The following is a 14373-nucleotide window of genomic DNA, read 5'->3' as shown; positions in this document are numbered from 1 at the left end:
CCCAGCCCCCCTCGCTCCGTCTGTCATCTTCCTCCTCGGCTCCTCGCGCGAGCGCCGCCACCCCTCCCTCCCAATTCCGCTGCCGGGCGCCGCAGCCCCCTGCCTCGTCTTCCGCCACCGTAGGTATCTATCTCCCCTTCAATTCTCTCGCTCCCGACCTCCCATAACCTACCTTGCCCTACTGGGTCCTCCGCCCGTGCCAGCGACCTTGGAGGGAGGCGGGAGATGAAGAACTTGAAGCTTGTGACCAGGATCGCGCAGCAGCTCCAGCTCCAGCTCGACGGAGAGACCCTCGTCGTATCCTCCATTGACGCCGAGCGCCACCGCGCCTTCTTCGCCTCCTCCGCCAACTTCCTCTACTCCGTCCACCTCCTCGCCTCCACCCAGGTTCGGCTACTTAACTCACGAATTCCATTCCGTTTCATTGCAACTGCCGGTTCCTGCTTAAATTCTGAAAATTTGTTTTACATAGCAAACAGAGGAAAGCTTGTTAATGTTTCACTTAACATGGTAATCCTACATTGCATTTAAATGAAATGCTTCTCCAATTCTAGGAAATATGTTTGTATGTTGAGTACTTCTGCTTTGCTAGTTTCTCCTGTTATATTGATTACCCTTGTTTGTTTCTTGTAGCAACCATTGCAATGGAGCAAAACTACTCTAGACTCAGATGTGGAGGAGGTTGTTCTTGAGCCTGGAGATTGCATAGTTGCTATGGATTATCTAATGGAAAAGGAATCTCTGCTCCTTGGTTCATCAGATGGTTGTCTCTTATTGTATAACGTGGAGGAAAGAACAACCGAAGTTGTAGGAAGGGTGGAGGGTGGTGTTAGGACCATTGCCTCTAGTCCTGATGGGGCCCTTCTCTCTGTAACAACCGGATTTGGGCAGTTGCTCGTCATGACACATGACTGGGAAGTGCTGTCTGAGACTTCTATTGACCCTCAAGTAAGTTTTCTGTATCAGATCTGACTGAAGATATGTTTTTAAGTTTCTCAATCCTAACTGTGCCTGTTCTCAGAGTACTGGTGCAGGTGAGATCGACAGTTGTGGTGCTCTGATCCAAAGTTCTATTTCTTGGAGGGGTGATGGGAAATTTTTTGCTACCCTTGGGGGCCTTGACGGTAGCCCTCAAAAACTTACTATTTGGGAACGTGAATCTGGAAAGGTGCATTCTTCTTCAGATACCAAGAATTTTATGGGACAATCACTTGACTGGATGCCGAGTGGAGCCAAGGTTGCTACTGCGCATGATAGGAAGACAGAGGGAAAGGGCCCTCTTGTTGTATTCTATGAGAAGAATGGCTTAGAAAGGACCTGTTTTTCCATTAATGAGACAGCAGAGGTTGTCATCCAAGCTTTAAGATGGAACTGCAACTCCGAACTCCTAGCTGCTCTAGTTTCTTGTGGCCAGTATGATGTTATTAAAATATGGTCCTGCAGCAACAATCACTGGTATTTGAAACAAGAGCTGCACTACACAAAGAAAGAGGGGGTGAAGTTTTCTTGGGATCCGACAAAACCGCTGCATCTCATTTGTTGGACACTAGGAGGCGAGGTTATTACCCACAGGTTTGCTTGGACTACTGCTGTCAGTGAGACTTCGATTGCCTTAGTTATTGATGGCTCCCATGTCCTTGTAACTCCTCTCAATTTGGACCTCATGCCACCCCCCATGTCGCTGTTCCATCTTGCATTTCCTTGTGCGGTGAACGAGGTTTCGTTTCTATCCAAGAACTCAAAGAACCATTTGGCTGCTTATCTTTCAAATGGCTGCTTATGTTTTGTGGAACTTCCAGCGGAAGATACCTGGGAAGAGTTGGAAGACAATGGGATAAGTGTTGACCCTTGCTGTTCTGACTTCACTCTGAATAACTGCATGCACCTCACTGTGGTAGATACACGTACATTGATTGGTATCTGTCGCTGCAGTGATTATTGTTCTTCAACACCGATGATGTCCAGCGAAGCTAGTAACCTGGCAGAAAAACATGATTCACTGTTCTTTGTCAATGAGATCAAACTTGTATGTTCTGAAGATTCTTTACCAGGTTCAGTGAGTTCATCTGGTTGGCAAGCTAGAGTATCAAAGAGAATGCCTCTGGAGGGTCCGGTTGTTGGAGTCTCCCGGAACCTAGGAAAAGGAGGTTCAGCCTTTATCCAATTAAGTGGAGGAAAGATTGTTGAATACTGCTCTGATGTAAATTTGTTGAGAATGACTGCACCGACAAAAGGCGGTGAAGTTTGTTCCGATTATGATTTTCCAACATCATGCCCTTTGATGACTGCTGTTCCATGCCATCAAAATGGTGTGGTCCGAACCCTTCTCTTTGGACTCGACGACAGCAGCAAACTGCATTTGGGCAAAAGGTTGTTGAGCAACAACTGCAGCAGCTTTACATTCTATTCCAGTGCTTATGGAGCTGCTGAGCAGGTTGTGACACACTTGCTTGTGACTACTAAGCAGGATCTTTTATTCATTGTGGATGTCAATGATATTTTACTTAAAAACGGCCAAGTGACAGTTGATGGCCATGTCAATAGCCATCCTCGTAGAAAGCAAAGCAAAGAGCATATCACTGTGTGGGAGAAGGGGGCAAAACTTGTTGGGGTTCTCCATGGTGATGAAGCAGCGGTCTTAATGCAAACAACCCGTGGTAACTTAGAGTGTATGTACCCTAGAAAGCTGGTCCTTGTTTCAATTGTTCAAGCACTGGTTCAGAGGCGTTTCAAAGATGCAATGGACATGGTAAGGCGCCATCGGATAGATTTCAACATGATGGTTGATTATTGTGGATGGAGAACTTTTATCAAGTCAGCTGCAGATTTTGTCACAGAAGTCGGTAACCTTAGCCACATCACTGAATTTGTTTGCTCAATTAAGAATGAGAATGTCAGCAGCAAATTGTATGAGGCCTACATATCATTTCCTGATCAGTGCACAACCTCAATGGATAATGCAAACTCAGATGACATTTTCTCAGATAACAAAGTAACAGCTGTACTGATGGCAATTCGAAAAGCCCTCGAGGAACAAACAGAAGAAAGCTCATCAAGAGAGCTCTGCATACTGACCACTTTGGCACGTAGTGAACCTCCATTGTTGGAAGAAGCACTAAATAGAATTAAAGTCATTCGAGAACTGGAACTTCTTGGGGTTGATGATGCAAGACGAAAGCTCTACCCATCTGCTGAAGAGTCTCTGAAGCACTTGCTTTGGTTAACAGAACCAGAAGCTGTTTTTAATGCTGCTTTGGGTCTGTATGATCTGAACCTTGCTGCTATAGTTGCTTTAAATTCCCAAAAAGATCCCAAGGAGTTCCTTCCTTTTCTCAAGAGTCTTGAATGCCAACCTCCTTCTATTATGAGGTACACAGTAGACTTAAAGCTTGGAAGATATGAGAGTGCTCTCAAAAACATTGTTTCTGCTGGTACCGAGTATCACAAGGATTGTATGGAACTCCTTAACGCTAACCCTCAGTTGTTCCCACTGGGCCTCCAGTTATTTAGTGACCTAGATAAAAGGCATCAAATTCTTGAGGCATGGGGTGACCATCTTTCTGAAGAAAAGTGTTTCGGAGAGGCTGCAATAACTTATCAATGTTGTTCATCATATCAGAAATCCTTGAAAGCTTATCATGCGTGTGGGGACTGGAGAGGTGTGTTCACTGTCGCAGGCCTTTTGAAATTCGGAAAGGAAGAGATTCTAAAACTAGCACATGAACTATGTGATGAATTCCAAGCACTTGGGAAGCCGGGAGATGCTGCTAAAATAGCACTGGATTACTGCTCAGATGTTGATAGAGGCATAGGCTATTATATCACTGCAAGAGAATGGGAAGAAGCTCTTAGAGTGGCTTATATGCACAGCAGGCAGGATATGGTCGATACTGTTAGACATGCAGCTTTGGAATGTGCTGCATTGCTGATATCCGAGTATCAAGAAGGATTGCTGAAGGTGGGTAAGTATCTAGCACGTTACATTGCTGTGCGGCAGAGGAGATTGTCACTTGCGGCAAAACTCCAGTCAGAGGACTGCCTTATGGATGTTGAAGATGACAACATTTCAGAAGTCAGCTCTAGTTTCAGCGAAATGAGTGCATATACCACCAGGTATGGTGTTTTCCTGTTTGGAGCCCACAACCGATGTTCCCGTTTCCATCTCTTCTTTTTAGTTGCAGAATACAGATCATGTTGTTTTAGAAAGAAAATCCAAAAAGTTTCAAGTTCTTAAATTTTCATTTGGTGCGAATTTCTAAATGAGTTCGAACAGGTCAACAAAGGAGTCAAGTGCGTCTGTCATATCTAGCAGTGCCAGCAAGTCACGAGGTGCAAGACGGCAAAAGAAAGGTGGCAAGATACGAGCTGGAAGGTGGGGACTCATTTGTCAGATTATTTTCACTAAAAGCTAATTGGATCTTTCAAATCTCACTTTATTTGGTATAATTTATGTTTGTTCGTGAGTTTATTTTATTGACTCACCAGAAACATTGTTTGCGCAGTCCTGGGGAGGAGATGGCACTTGTGGATCATCTCAAGGGGATGTCTCTTACCACTGGTGCGCAGAATGAGCTTAGGACCCTGCTTGTAGTTCTAACACAACTGGGGAAAGAAGATATTGCTCGTCAGGTGCAGCTGGCTGGAGATAATTTCGAGGTATCTCAAATGGCTGCAGTGAAGTTGGCCGAGGATACGGTGTCTAGCAACAAGATAGACGAGAACGCACATACTCTTGAGCATTACGTGAAAATGCTGAGAGCCCATCAGCCTGTTGCCACCGGTGAAACTATTTCTTGGCGAATCAAAGCACTGTCACCGCCTTGACTGGCATGTAATCCAGTTCACAAACAGCTGTCTGACTGATTACCACCACATTTTACAACAAAATAGTATTCCTAATCTTTCTACGATGGAATATGGTTTAAGGCTTGCTGGCGAGTTGAGCATTGTGTCTTATTGGGATACGCCGGTTGACCGTGGCAACCATTGCTGTATTAAGTCCAGGTGGAGTGCTTTCTGTAGTTGTATTATGTATTGAAGATATCAAAGTTTAGTATTGATACATCCAAGGTGGGGCAATTAGTTTGCTGGTGTAAAGTACAACCAGCAGTTGGAAGTTCATACCAGTCATTAATAGAGTACCTAGTAAATTTTGATACAGTTTCCACCGTGAATATGCATATGAAAAAACCAACCGAAGGCACAAGCACATGTACCAGTAAACAAGTGTGGTTGTCCATTAAATGGGGGACTTTAGTCTCAAGTTACAACAATACAATAACATTCGGGGAAATTAACAGACTCAAATATTTATTGTTGTACAATAAAAAATAATCAGTATCATCGTATTGCAACTATGCCCTGAACATGAGAGTAGAAACGGTGCACTATGCTTTCATGAGTTCAACAAGGCGACAGAGGCATCCGTGTATTCAAAGATTTTGGCATCACTGAAACAATGATCAATTTCCTGCTATATCCCCACTCTTAATGGTCCAGGACAGCCACAAGGTGATGTAACTATGTATCCACAAGAAGAAAAGCTGCCTTCGTAAAAGTGTACACGTCCCAAACATTTCTGCCTAAATATGCCATATTTATCTTCAAGTGGAGGCCTGATTCATTTTCCAAGTATGGCAATGTGTTTATCGCTTGGAGAACATTCCTTGAGTTAATGAGGAAAAATCGTATTCTTTGCCCGATTGAGAGGGGAGGGTAGAAGAGGTAGGGGACGATGTACTCTTGTTAGCAGTTGTGGCCCCATTTGCTGGAACAGTTGAACTCATGTTGTTATACACTCTGCAGTCAACAGGTAGCATCAGGAAAAAAAGAACTATGATCTATGATCAATCTGTAGGCACAAAATCTAAAATCTGTTGCGAGTAAAGTATGCTGAAGTATGTAATATTAAGGAGTAATGACCACATTATAAAAAGAGAAGCAACAGAACATACACAGGTGCACCAAAACCGAAGTTCCCAGAAGAGAAATCCTGATTGTTGTTCCCAGCCTGTCAAATTGATATAACAGAGAGATGAACAAACAATATAATTAACACTTTTAGCACATCCATATAGATAATCTATGAGGCTTTACCTTGGAAACACCATTCTGTGGTACTGCTGCTGGAGTCGCCGCAGGGTTTTGATAACCTAGATTTGGCCAGCTTTGGGATGGCAAGCTTCCATTAGGGGCATTAGAACCATTAGTACTTAGCAGACTTCCATTCCCTGGAACCATCTGTGGTGCATTTCCAGCTTTAAGAGCAGCCATCAGAAAAGCTTGCTGCTGGGTCATAAAAGCAAGCTGCTGCTGATGTATAGCAAATGGTGATACCATATTGGACTGCAAAAAACAAGTATTTCTTCAGATAGACCCTCAATGTGCCCCCTTTCTTTTTGTAGGCAGAGTCATTTGAGATAAACATGATTAGTGCAAGGAGTGCCGGTGCTGACCTTCTCAAACAGACTCATGATATCTGTCTTCGGGTTTGTTTGGGAAACAGCTGGAGCTGAAGATAATCCGAGAGCTGGTGAGTCTTTAAATAAGTCTTCTATTCCTGATGTAGACTGGGCCTTGCTTTCAACTGGCTTGGCAGCATCCTTTTTCACAGAGCTAGGCACTGGTTCTGCAGCTGAATAATTCAAACGTCTATGAGAACAAGCAAAACAAATTCATATGGCAATCCAAAAAAACACAGTAGCTCCACCAATTGCAGGAGACATAGACGGTGAAGTGTTCCTGGAAAAAAAACACTACTCATTTGAAAGATTGTCTGTAAGAACTTACACTGGAAACCATCCCAACCATTATCGTCGTTCGCAGATGACTCCGGTTCTTTCTCGGTTGTTTCATTCATTGATAACATGTCGAAGAGGTCAGTGGCATAGTCAACTTTGGGAGGTGCTGCAACCGATGGCTGGTCAACTTTTGGGGGTGCCACTCGAACTTTAGCAGGAGATTTCGCTGGCTGAGGAGGCGAAGCAACCTTGGGAACTGATAATTCAGCTTTGGCCTGAGGTGATGCCTACTTTCCATGCAGACATGCCAGATTGAAAACCAAGGTGAATATGACGAATATAAAACAAATTAAGTAGTACCCAAAACTACATGAAGCAAAATTCAGACGGACATTGCAAATTGCAATAACCTAATGTGGAACGGTTCACTGGTTATGATTTTTTATCATCAAGTTTGGTTTTCATCAAGACACAGTGAGGAATGAGAAACAAACTGCAAACATGTGTTTGACCAGAATCTATCATATAATAGCAATGAAATCACTATCCTTGCCAACCAAGTAAAATGGATAACATATCAAGTACCCACCTAATGTGGAACAGTCACTGTTCATAAATTTATATTTCTGTTCATCATATCATACATTCATACTACATGACTACGTTAGTAATCATTAACTAATTTGTCAAGTATCAAATCAGAGCTTATGGTAGCGGAGAATGACCATGTAAGCTAGATGAGGCCACTCATCTGTCATGAAGATTGATTATCAAGACCAAGCATGAGGAAAGCAATACAACACATCCTAGACCAGAATCTATCACACAACAGGTTACTAATTCATTATACATTTGCATGCTATTCCGTCGCCTCATCACTATCGATTTTTTTAGTCAGGAAATATACAATTCATGACTTTAACTGATTCAAGTAAAGATGATTAGGTGCATAACACACCCTATATGAGAACTTACAGGTCTTTCTCCACTTTCGATTATCTATTTAAATGGTCGATAGCAGTTACGAGTTTTGCAGCATGGATTTTAACTGATTCAACAGAGCTTTTTCCTGAAGAGAAAACTAGGGCCTCTTTGATGTGCAGGATTGGAAAAAACACAAGAATAGGGAAAATGCAGGATTGCAATGTCATGCCCACTTGATTCCAACAGGATTGTGTTTGCACTGAAGTTAGTTTGATTGAACCACAGAAAAACAAAGGATTATTGCCAAGAGGTTAGAGTGGATCAAAATTTATCGATGGAATATAGTGCAGACGAATCGTTGGGCAAAATTCTTCCTATAGGATTCAATCCCACAAATCAAACGACTCACAGAAGAAAAATTCTTAAGGATTCTAACCCTCCAAATTCCTGTGAAAATCCTTTGAATCAAAGGGGGCCTAAGGCCAGGTGTCACCAAATTAACAGTTCCTGCTTCCTAGTAAAAGCTAGTGGTAATGCAGAAGGATTACCTGTGTCTGCATCCTAGAAGCCACCGGAGCAATTTTTGGCGCAGCAGCTGGTGAAGCACGGTGTGGCTCAAATGAAGATCTTTGACCATGCCCAGCCCTGTTAGCATGACTTGTCCGAGATTCTGAGCTCTTCTCATCTCGAGCACCAGAGGGCAGTCTTGATGTTCCACTCCTCGGTATCCATCTCTTGTCCTCGTATCTACATATATCAGGTGTAATGTTACTCACATACTTATCATTGTTATCAACATATTATACTAGACTGAAAGAGCTAGAAAGAATCATACTTTGCACGGATAAAGTTTTCTATCCCAACCCTATCATAATTAGGGGGCAGCTCTGCTTCCCAATAGCCATTTGCCTTTTCATTTCCCATTGCTGCAAGAAATGTAGATACAATCATCACGAGAAATGACAACACAGTTCTAGATGAAAGTTGTCCTTTCAAAATTTCAGAAGAGAGAATAATTCATACACTGAATAAATGCAACTTGCTCTGGCAGCCATGTATCCAGAGTAGCAGATCTTACCTGTATCAAGAAGAAAATGGTTTATAAGAATGAGAGAACATAATGCTACTTGGTCATTAAATACACGTATTACATATGATAAGATGAAAGGACAGAAATGTGTGATCAAAAGAATTTAACATAAGGAATAATTAAGCTGACCCACTGGAATTGAGTTGTGGCACACCGGCACGATGACCACTCTATTGAGCTGTATCATTCTGTGTTTACATTAACTACTTTGCTCTTAAGCGGGCAATGAATTTAAAACACTTCCATTTAAAGAACAGCTAGAAAATTGGCCAAATTGTTCTTAAAATTAGTTCACAATAAGCTAGCCTTCACTGCTATGGCTCCAATTACATTTTGTCAAACAAATCTGCGAAGGGCGGAGCTTTTCTAGCGATACTTAGGCTTGGGTCAAGAAAAAAAATTAAACAGTGAAACTCATGCACATTATTAGCCACTGACCTTTGATATGTGCACCCCAAGGCTCCTATGAATTCCAGAACACTGCATGCATACAAAGATCCCAAGATTCACGCTCGCCCATCGAGGACCCCTGTGATGTGGGCAAAGTGTTAGCAAGTGTTGATAAGAACAAGAGTCGCAAGCACAAGTGTCTATCCGCACTGCATGCATAGAGATGGGATTTAAAGAATCCACACATGTGAACAGAGGTATAGGGGAGAGGACTAGCCAGCTACAAAAAGTAACTACAATCGACCAATTTCATTTTTAACATCTTTTTCTACTGAGGTGCATTTTTCAACTTTTAGATACAAGGGGCTAGTGATGCAGCAATGGGACATGTATGTTCCATGTATGTTCACACATGCATAATGTATGACAAATCGTCAAGTAAATGGAAGTTAACGACTGACTAGGTAGGTACTCAAATAGGCCATGTCCTCATGCAAAAAATACTCTTGGCAAATCTATTTGTAACATAAAAATAGATCGAATGCATCGATAGTCATCTTCAAAAGAAACATTTCAAAAGGATCACTCACTTTGACTTGCAGTCTGCACATTCTCTGTTCTCCGGTAACCGTAGAAGGCCTTCCAATATCTACCAATGGAGAAGACAAATGACTCAATTAAAATACGAGTAACATGCATAACATTAGTATGTGGTCGCAACACAAGCCTTGTTGTTTCACGGAATAAATATGATTAGGGTTGCAAGTGGCAGTGCCACATAAGCCCGCTTGATGTGTTGCGGCGGCTGGATCAACTCTCTGTGCTGATTGATCTAAACAGTGCATTTTGTACTAACTTCGTCAAGTTTAGCGAGTCTGGCGGCTAGCTGCTTGCAACTCTGGGTATGATCAGGTCATCAAAATGTCAACTTTGTTTTACGTGGTATCAGAGATACAGTGAGATCACTGCACTATGTACTAGCACAATGAGAGAAACTTCTATATCTATGTTGACCAAATTGCACATTACAAGACTTGTTACACAAAAATTGTGTGCAACTGTTGTGATCAAGAATCGACTGTCAGGATGGTATACTCCCATAAGAGATTGCCAGGAATCGTTTTGCCTTCTATTTCCATTTTCCAGACGAGAGACAGAAATCCGGAACAGATAGGCAATACTTTTTAGACAAGGTTTTTATAATCAAACAGCAGAATGGCGATCTCTATCTGTCAATTGAATCTACAAGGTTCTACAATCGATTTACCCAACATAAACTAACTGCCGTTTCCTGAATTCGAGATGAATCCGGTTAAGCAAAACGAGCGAACCAAACCTCGGATCCCGCGCCCTCTCCTGGTTAACGCAGCCACGAATCGCACAGCCAATTTGCAGATCCACATCACGGCAGACCCCGAATCTCATATCGGCTCTCTCTTCACCTCCGTTCGAATGGAAGCGGCAACAGACGGTTCCGATCTAATGATAGTTCGAGAGGGGGGATAAACGATAGCGATGGAACGGACCTTCTTGTGCCTGGCGTTGAGCTCCTTGGATACGGAGGCCTTCTCGTTCATGGCTGATCACGGGATCTTCCAACCCGACGGGGGAAGCTGCTGCCAAATCGAAGGGGCGGGGTAGGATTTGGCCTCTGCCGGCTCCGCCCTGTTGTTGCCGCGTCGAGGGGGAAGACCGGGAGAGGGGAGAGAGAGAGAGAGAGAAGGATCTGTGCGTCTCCCTCTCGCTTGACCTTCCTCGCTTTCGTCCCCTCTCTCTCTCTCCCGATATTGTTTTCCTTTGAGAAAAGAATCTTATTTTGTTCACGAGTTTATTTGTGCGCTGTGATGACGAATTGACGCGGGCGACGGGTCCGGACTTTGTGCGCTGTGAATGTGATGACGAGTTTATCTGTGTTTATTTGTACGGGTCTGGACGAGTTTATTTTGTTGTATTGCCGTATTACTGAGAAGTGAGAACTGAACTCCCAGACCATGAAAGATTAAATCAAAACCTCGTCTTCTCCGTCAAACAAAAGATATCTCAATTTTGATTAAATTTGAATGTATTTATATACTAAGTCATGTCTAAATACATCCAAATTTTAACAAACTTGAAACATCTTTTGTTGGATGGAAGGAGTATGATTTTTATGAATCTTGGAAACCAAAAGAAACAAAACATAATGAACAACGGAAAAAAAAAAGCCTACACGGGTTAGATCATGTACCAACACATAAAAGAAGAAACAACACATTCCAAAAATGGTGCCTTTTCTCCCTATTGATTTATGTTCTCCACTTCTCCGGATTCCTGGAGGCTTAATAAGACTACGTTTTATTAAACTTTTCACGTTATTTAGAAAAGGACAATGAAGTATGTTGTATTCCCTTCATCCCATATTAAGTGCCGAAATATTACATGTATTTAGACGTATTTTATTATAGTACGTCCATATTTAGATAAATTTAAGTCATTTAATTTGGAGCGGAGGGAGTATAATAGGTTATCTCCTAATACATATGTTACGATTAATGCTTGGATGGATAAAATTAACTAAATAAGTGTTAAAAAAGTGAAATCCGGTACATTATAAATTTGTGTTCATCATCGACTTATCTTTTATTGAGGAAATTTATCGTTGACTTATCCTTCTTGTAAAGATGTCATCTATTAATTAAGAGAAGACTCAAACCTTTTTTCATTCCTTTTTCTTTCACATCAACAATTATCCTACGTGGCATCATTAAGAAAAAGTTGACATCACCTTATCGTACATTGTACACGTCCTAACCCCACCGCTGACGTCGCCTCATTGTACATTGTACACGTACTAATCCTATGACATCTCCTTCGTCTTCCTTCCCGAGCCTCTCCATCAACTCCCGACACTCCTCTCTGCTGACTCTTCTTCATCTTTCTTTAGTCTTGTCGGTCTATGTGTTTCGTCTCTTTTCGGGTAGAACCAAGAACAAAAATTTTGGTGCAACGAATTTTCAGTTAGCATATTGCAAGAACACCGATCGCTTACCAGTTTTCACAAACAAAATTCCTAAAAGAACAAAGAACCGAACCAATCGGTTCAGTCTAAACAAATGCCCAGACCTAGTGGCTCTAGGCCTAGGCCTAGTGGTTTCGGGAGGATCAGTGGCTCTATGGGAGGAGAGTGCATCCTATGTGAGCAATAGCTTCTCTTTTCCATATCAAGCACGACTCCATTTCTAGTTGTTTTTACCCTCATTCTCGCTGAATGTGTCATTTAAGACAAACTTGTACTCCCTCCATTTATAAGTATATGTAAATGCAACACTTGTTATTTTTCTATCTCTTATGTTATCCATGTGCCCAATCAATTTTATTTAATCAATCATCCTCCAGTATGAACTCATATCCACCTTACCTTGTCCAATAGGATGGTAGCAATAAAAATGTTTTTCTAGGAAAAATAAATATTTTTAAGGTTCTCTTTGATTCGCATGATTTCTAAAGCACATGAATATAAGAAAAAAAAATACAATATTAGAATGGCATATACCCCCTCTGTTCGTAAATACTTGTCGTGATTTTACTTGTCGTTTAAAACCACGACAAGTATTTACGAACAGAGGGATTACTTTTGAACTTTACTGACTGAAATACCACATAAATTGGCATCAAAATGTGTTTGACACATCGACGTGCGTGGCTACGTGCACCGGGGCGGCAGCAGGCAAGTGTGCGTGCACTGACATCCACACATGCGTGTGTGTTCACACATATGCATCAATTCACACTACTCGTTGCATACATCAACTACTTAACATGCTTCACTTTGTAAAGGCGGCCCCGTCAGGCAGCGGTAGGCGCCGGCGCGGCGCTGGAGATGGCAGACAACAGTTACGCGGCAGCGACATAGATGGAAGAGGAAGGCCGGACTGGGTGCGCCAGCCGGCGGGCGCCAGAGAAGTACAAACAAGACATATCGGATTGAGTAGGAGGACAGTGGTGCACTGGTCCAGTACAGGGAGGGAGGCACAGAGGATACAATAGGCGAGCTGGGCGGCAGGGCGCGGAAGAGATCGGCAGCGAGCTGGGCGCGGCAGGGGAAGGCGGAAGAGAATGGCGGAGAGCTGGGTGGGAGTTGCAGTGAGCTAGGCGCGTCGGAGGAGGGAGAAATCAGCATGCACGAGATCGAGACGAGTTAAGCATCTACATCAGTTGCAACCGAGCAACCTAATTGCACCAGCAGCCCAACAACTTGAGAGTCGGAGTATTTTAATCCAACAAGTTGCAAATTGAGCAAAACTAGCCCTAAAACTTGAGTTGCGGATTGCTCAGACGTCCAGACCAATCATACGGTGACATGTGGCCTATTATCTAGTGTTAACTTTTCGCAAAAAAAAACCCGGAATAGTGTATCTTTTCCCCTTGATCCATCTCTCTCCTCTGTCAAGAAAAAAAGGAACTGAGAACGGCCCAAGTCCACCTCCGCCATCCGGTCCTTATTCACCAGGCCATTCGCGCCCAGCGGCCGAGCCGCCGGTCCTCCGGTGGTGCAAGTCGTTCTCGTGCGGGTGCGACAGTGATGTGCTCGGTGACGAGCCGCAGGGACGGTCGGGCGATGTCCGGGCCGGAGCACGCTCTGGGCACTCTTCCACCAGGACGACCGTGACCGCGTCTATGACGGCACGACATTCGGTTCCTTCCCTGTCTTGTCTTTGGTCGCCGGCGGCAACTGCCGCCGCTGCAATGGCCGTGCGGCGTCCTCAAGGATTTCTCGGAGGAGGACATATTAGTGGTCATGGAGTGCGATACTGCGATGAGATAATGCCTGTTCGGTGTGGGCAGCGCCATTGGGCTCGGCCGCGCGCCTCCGCCTCTATACTGAAATCCTACCTGTAAAAATAAATTTTGCACATCCCCTTCGACTGGTTCCCAGATACATCATCATGCACACCACCGCACGAACCAGCCTAAAATTAACACCAGATCGAGCTAAAACAAGCAAGATTAGGAAAACATCAGTTGCGCCTTGCTCCATAACGTGCTCCTTGTCCTCCACGGGGACATCACTTGCGCCCTTGTTGTTTACAATTCGACCCGACACTCTTGACGAGGATGAGATAGAGGCAGTAGCTGTGGCAGATTTAGTGGAAAGGACGGGCTGCCCGAGCTGCAGGGGCGCGCGGGGGACGACGGGCTGCAGGAGCGTGCGGTGGCGAACCAGTGTGGCCAATGAGGTGCAGCCGTGCA

At 43.5% G+C, this 14373-nt stretch overlaps 2 protein-coding genes across 4 annotated transcripts; one reads left to right on the top strand and one right to left on the bottom strand.

Annotated features, from left to right (window-relative positions):
• Window positions 1-5064, top strand: LOC100835917 (elongator complex protein 1). Of its 3 annotated transcripts, none has more exons than XM_014896760.2 (6): window positions 1-123; window positions 204-387; window positions 634-948; window positions 1022-4113; window positions 4274-4372; window positions 4503-5064. In XM_014896760.2, the coding sequence occupies exons 2-6, from the start codon at window positions 226-228 to the stop codon at window positions 4822-4824; spliced, it is 3990 nt and encodes a 1329-aa protein (XP_014752246.1). In that variant the 5' UTR covers window positions 1-123; window positions 204-225; the 3' UTR covers window positions 4825-5064. The 3 variants fall into 3 exon arrangements, with proteins under 3 accessions (XP_014752246.1, XP_024312468.1, XP_014752247.1); XM_014896761.2 differs by having other exon boundaries at window positions 51-119; XM_024456700.1 differs by having other exon boundaries at window positions 12-387.
• A 155-nt stretch (window positions 5065-5219) lies between these two features.
• Window positions 5220-10949, bottom strand: LOC100832113 (probable ADP-ribosylation factor GTPase-activating protein AGD5). The gene is made up of 11 exons (XM_003562834.4): window positions 10671-10949; window positions 9735-9793; window positions 9193-9283; window positions 8688-8742; window positions 8500-8590; window positions 8213-8411; window positions 6790-7027; window positions 6456-6634; window positions 6097-6345; window positions 5955-6010; window positions 5220-5799 (listed from the first exon to the last, which is right to left on the bottom strand). The coding sequence occupies exons 1-11, from the start codon at window positions 10719-10721 to the stop codon at window positions 5646-5648; spliced, it is 1422 nt and encodes a 473-aa protein (XP_003562882.1). The 5' UTR covers window positions 10722-10949; the 3' UTR covers window positions 5220-5645.
• Between the last annotated feature and the right edge of the window lie 3424 nt (window positions 10950-14373).

The sequence above is a fragment of the Brachypodium distachyon genome, chromosome 1, assembly GCF_000005505.3.
Source record: "Brachypodium distachyon strain Bd21 chromosome 1, Brachypodium_distachyon_v3.0, whole genome shotgun sequence".
NCBI classification, from domain to species: domain Eukaryota; kingdom Viridiplantae; phylum Streptophyta; class Magnoliopsida; order Poales; family Poaceae; genus Brachypodium; species Brachypodium distachyon.
Note: the sequence above shows the minus strand (reverse complement) of the source record. Positions and strands in the feature narration are given on the sequence as shown.

Excerpts from the sequence above, each read along its gene's own strand:
- LOC100835917 (XM_014896760.2), top strand. The coding sequence starts at position 226 with ATGAAGAACTTGAAGCTTGTGACCAGGATCGCGCAGCAGCTCCAGCTC. Across the intron at positions 388-633 it reads ACCTCCTCGCCTCCACCCAG|CAACCATTGCAATGGAGCAA; the intron begins GTTCGGCTACTT and ends TGTTTCTTGTAG. Across the intron at positions 4,373-4,502 it reads GGCAAGATACGAGCTGGAAG|TCCTGGGGAGGAGATGGCAC; the intron begins GTGGGGACTCAT and ends TTGTTTGCGCAG.
- LOC100832113 (XM_003562834.4), bottom strand. The coding sequence starts at position 10,721 with ATGAACGAGAAGGCCTCCGTATCCAAGGAGCTCAACGCCAGGCACAAG. Across the intron at positions 8,591-8,687 it reads GCAAGTTGCATTTATTCAGT|CAATGGGAAATGAAAAGGCA; the intron begins GTATGAATTATT and ends CATTTCTTGCAG. Across the intron at positions 8,412-8,499 it reads GAAAACTTTATCCGTGCAAA|ATACGAGGACAAGAGATGGA; the intron begins GTATGATTCTTT and ends TGATATATGTAG.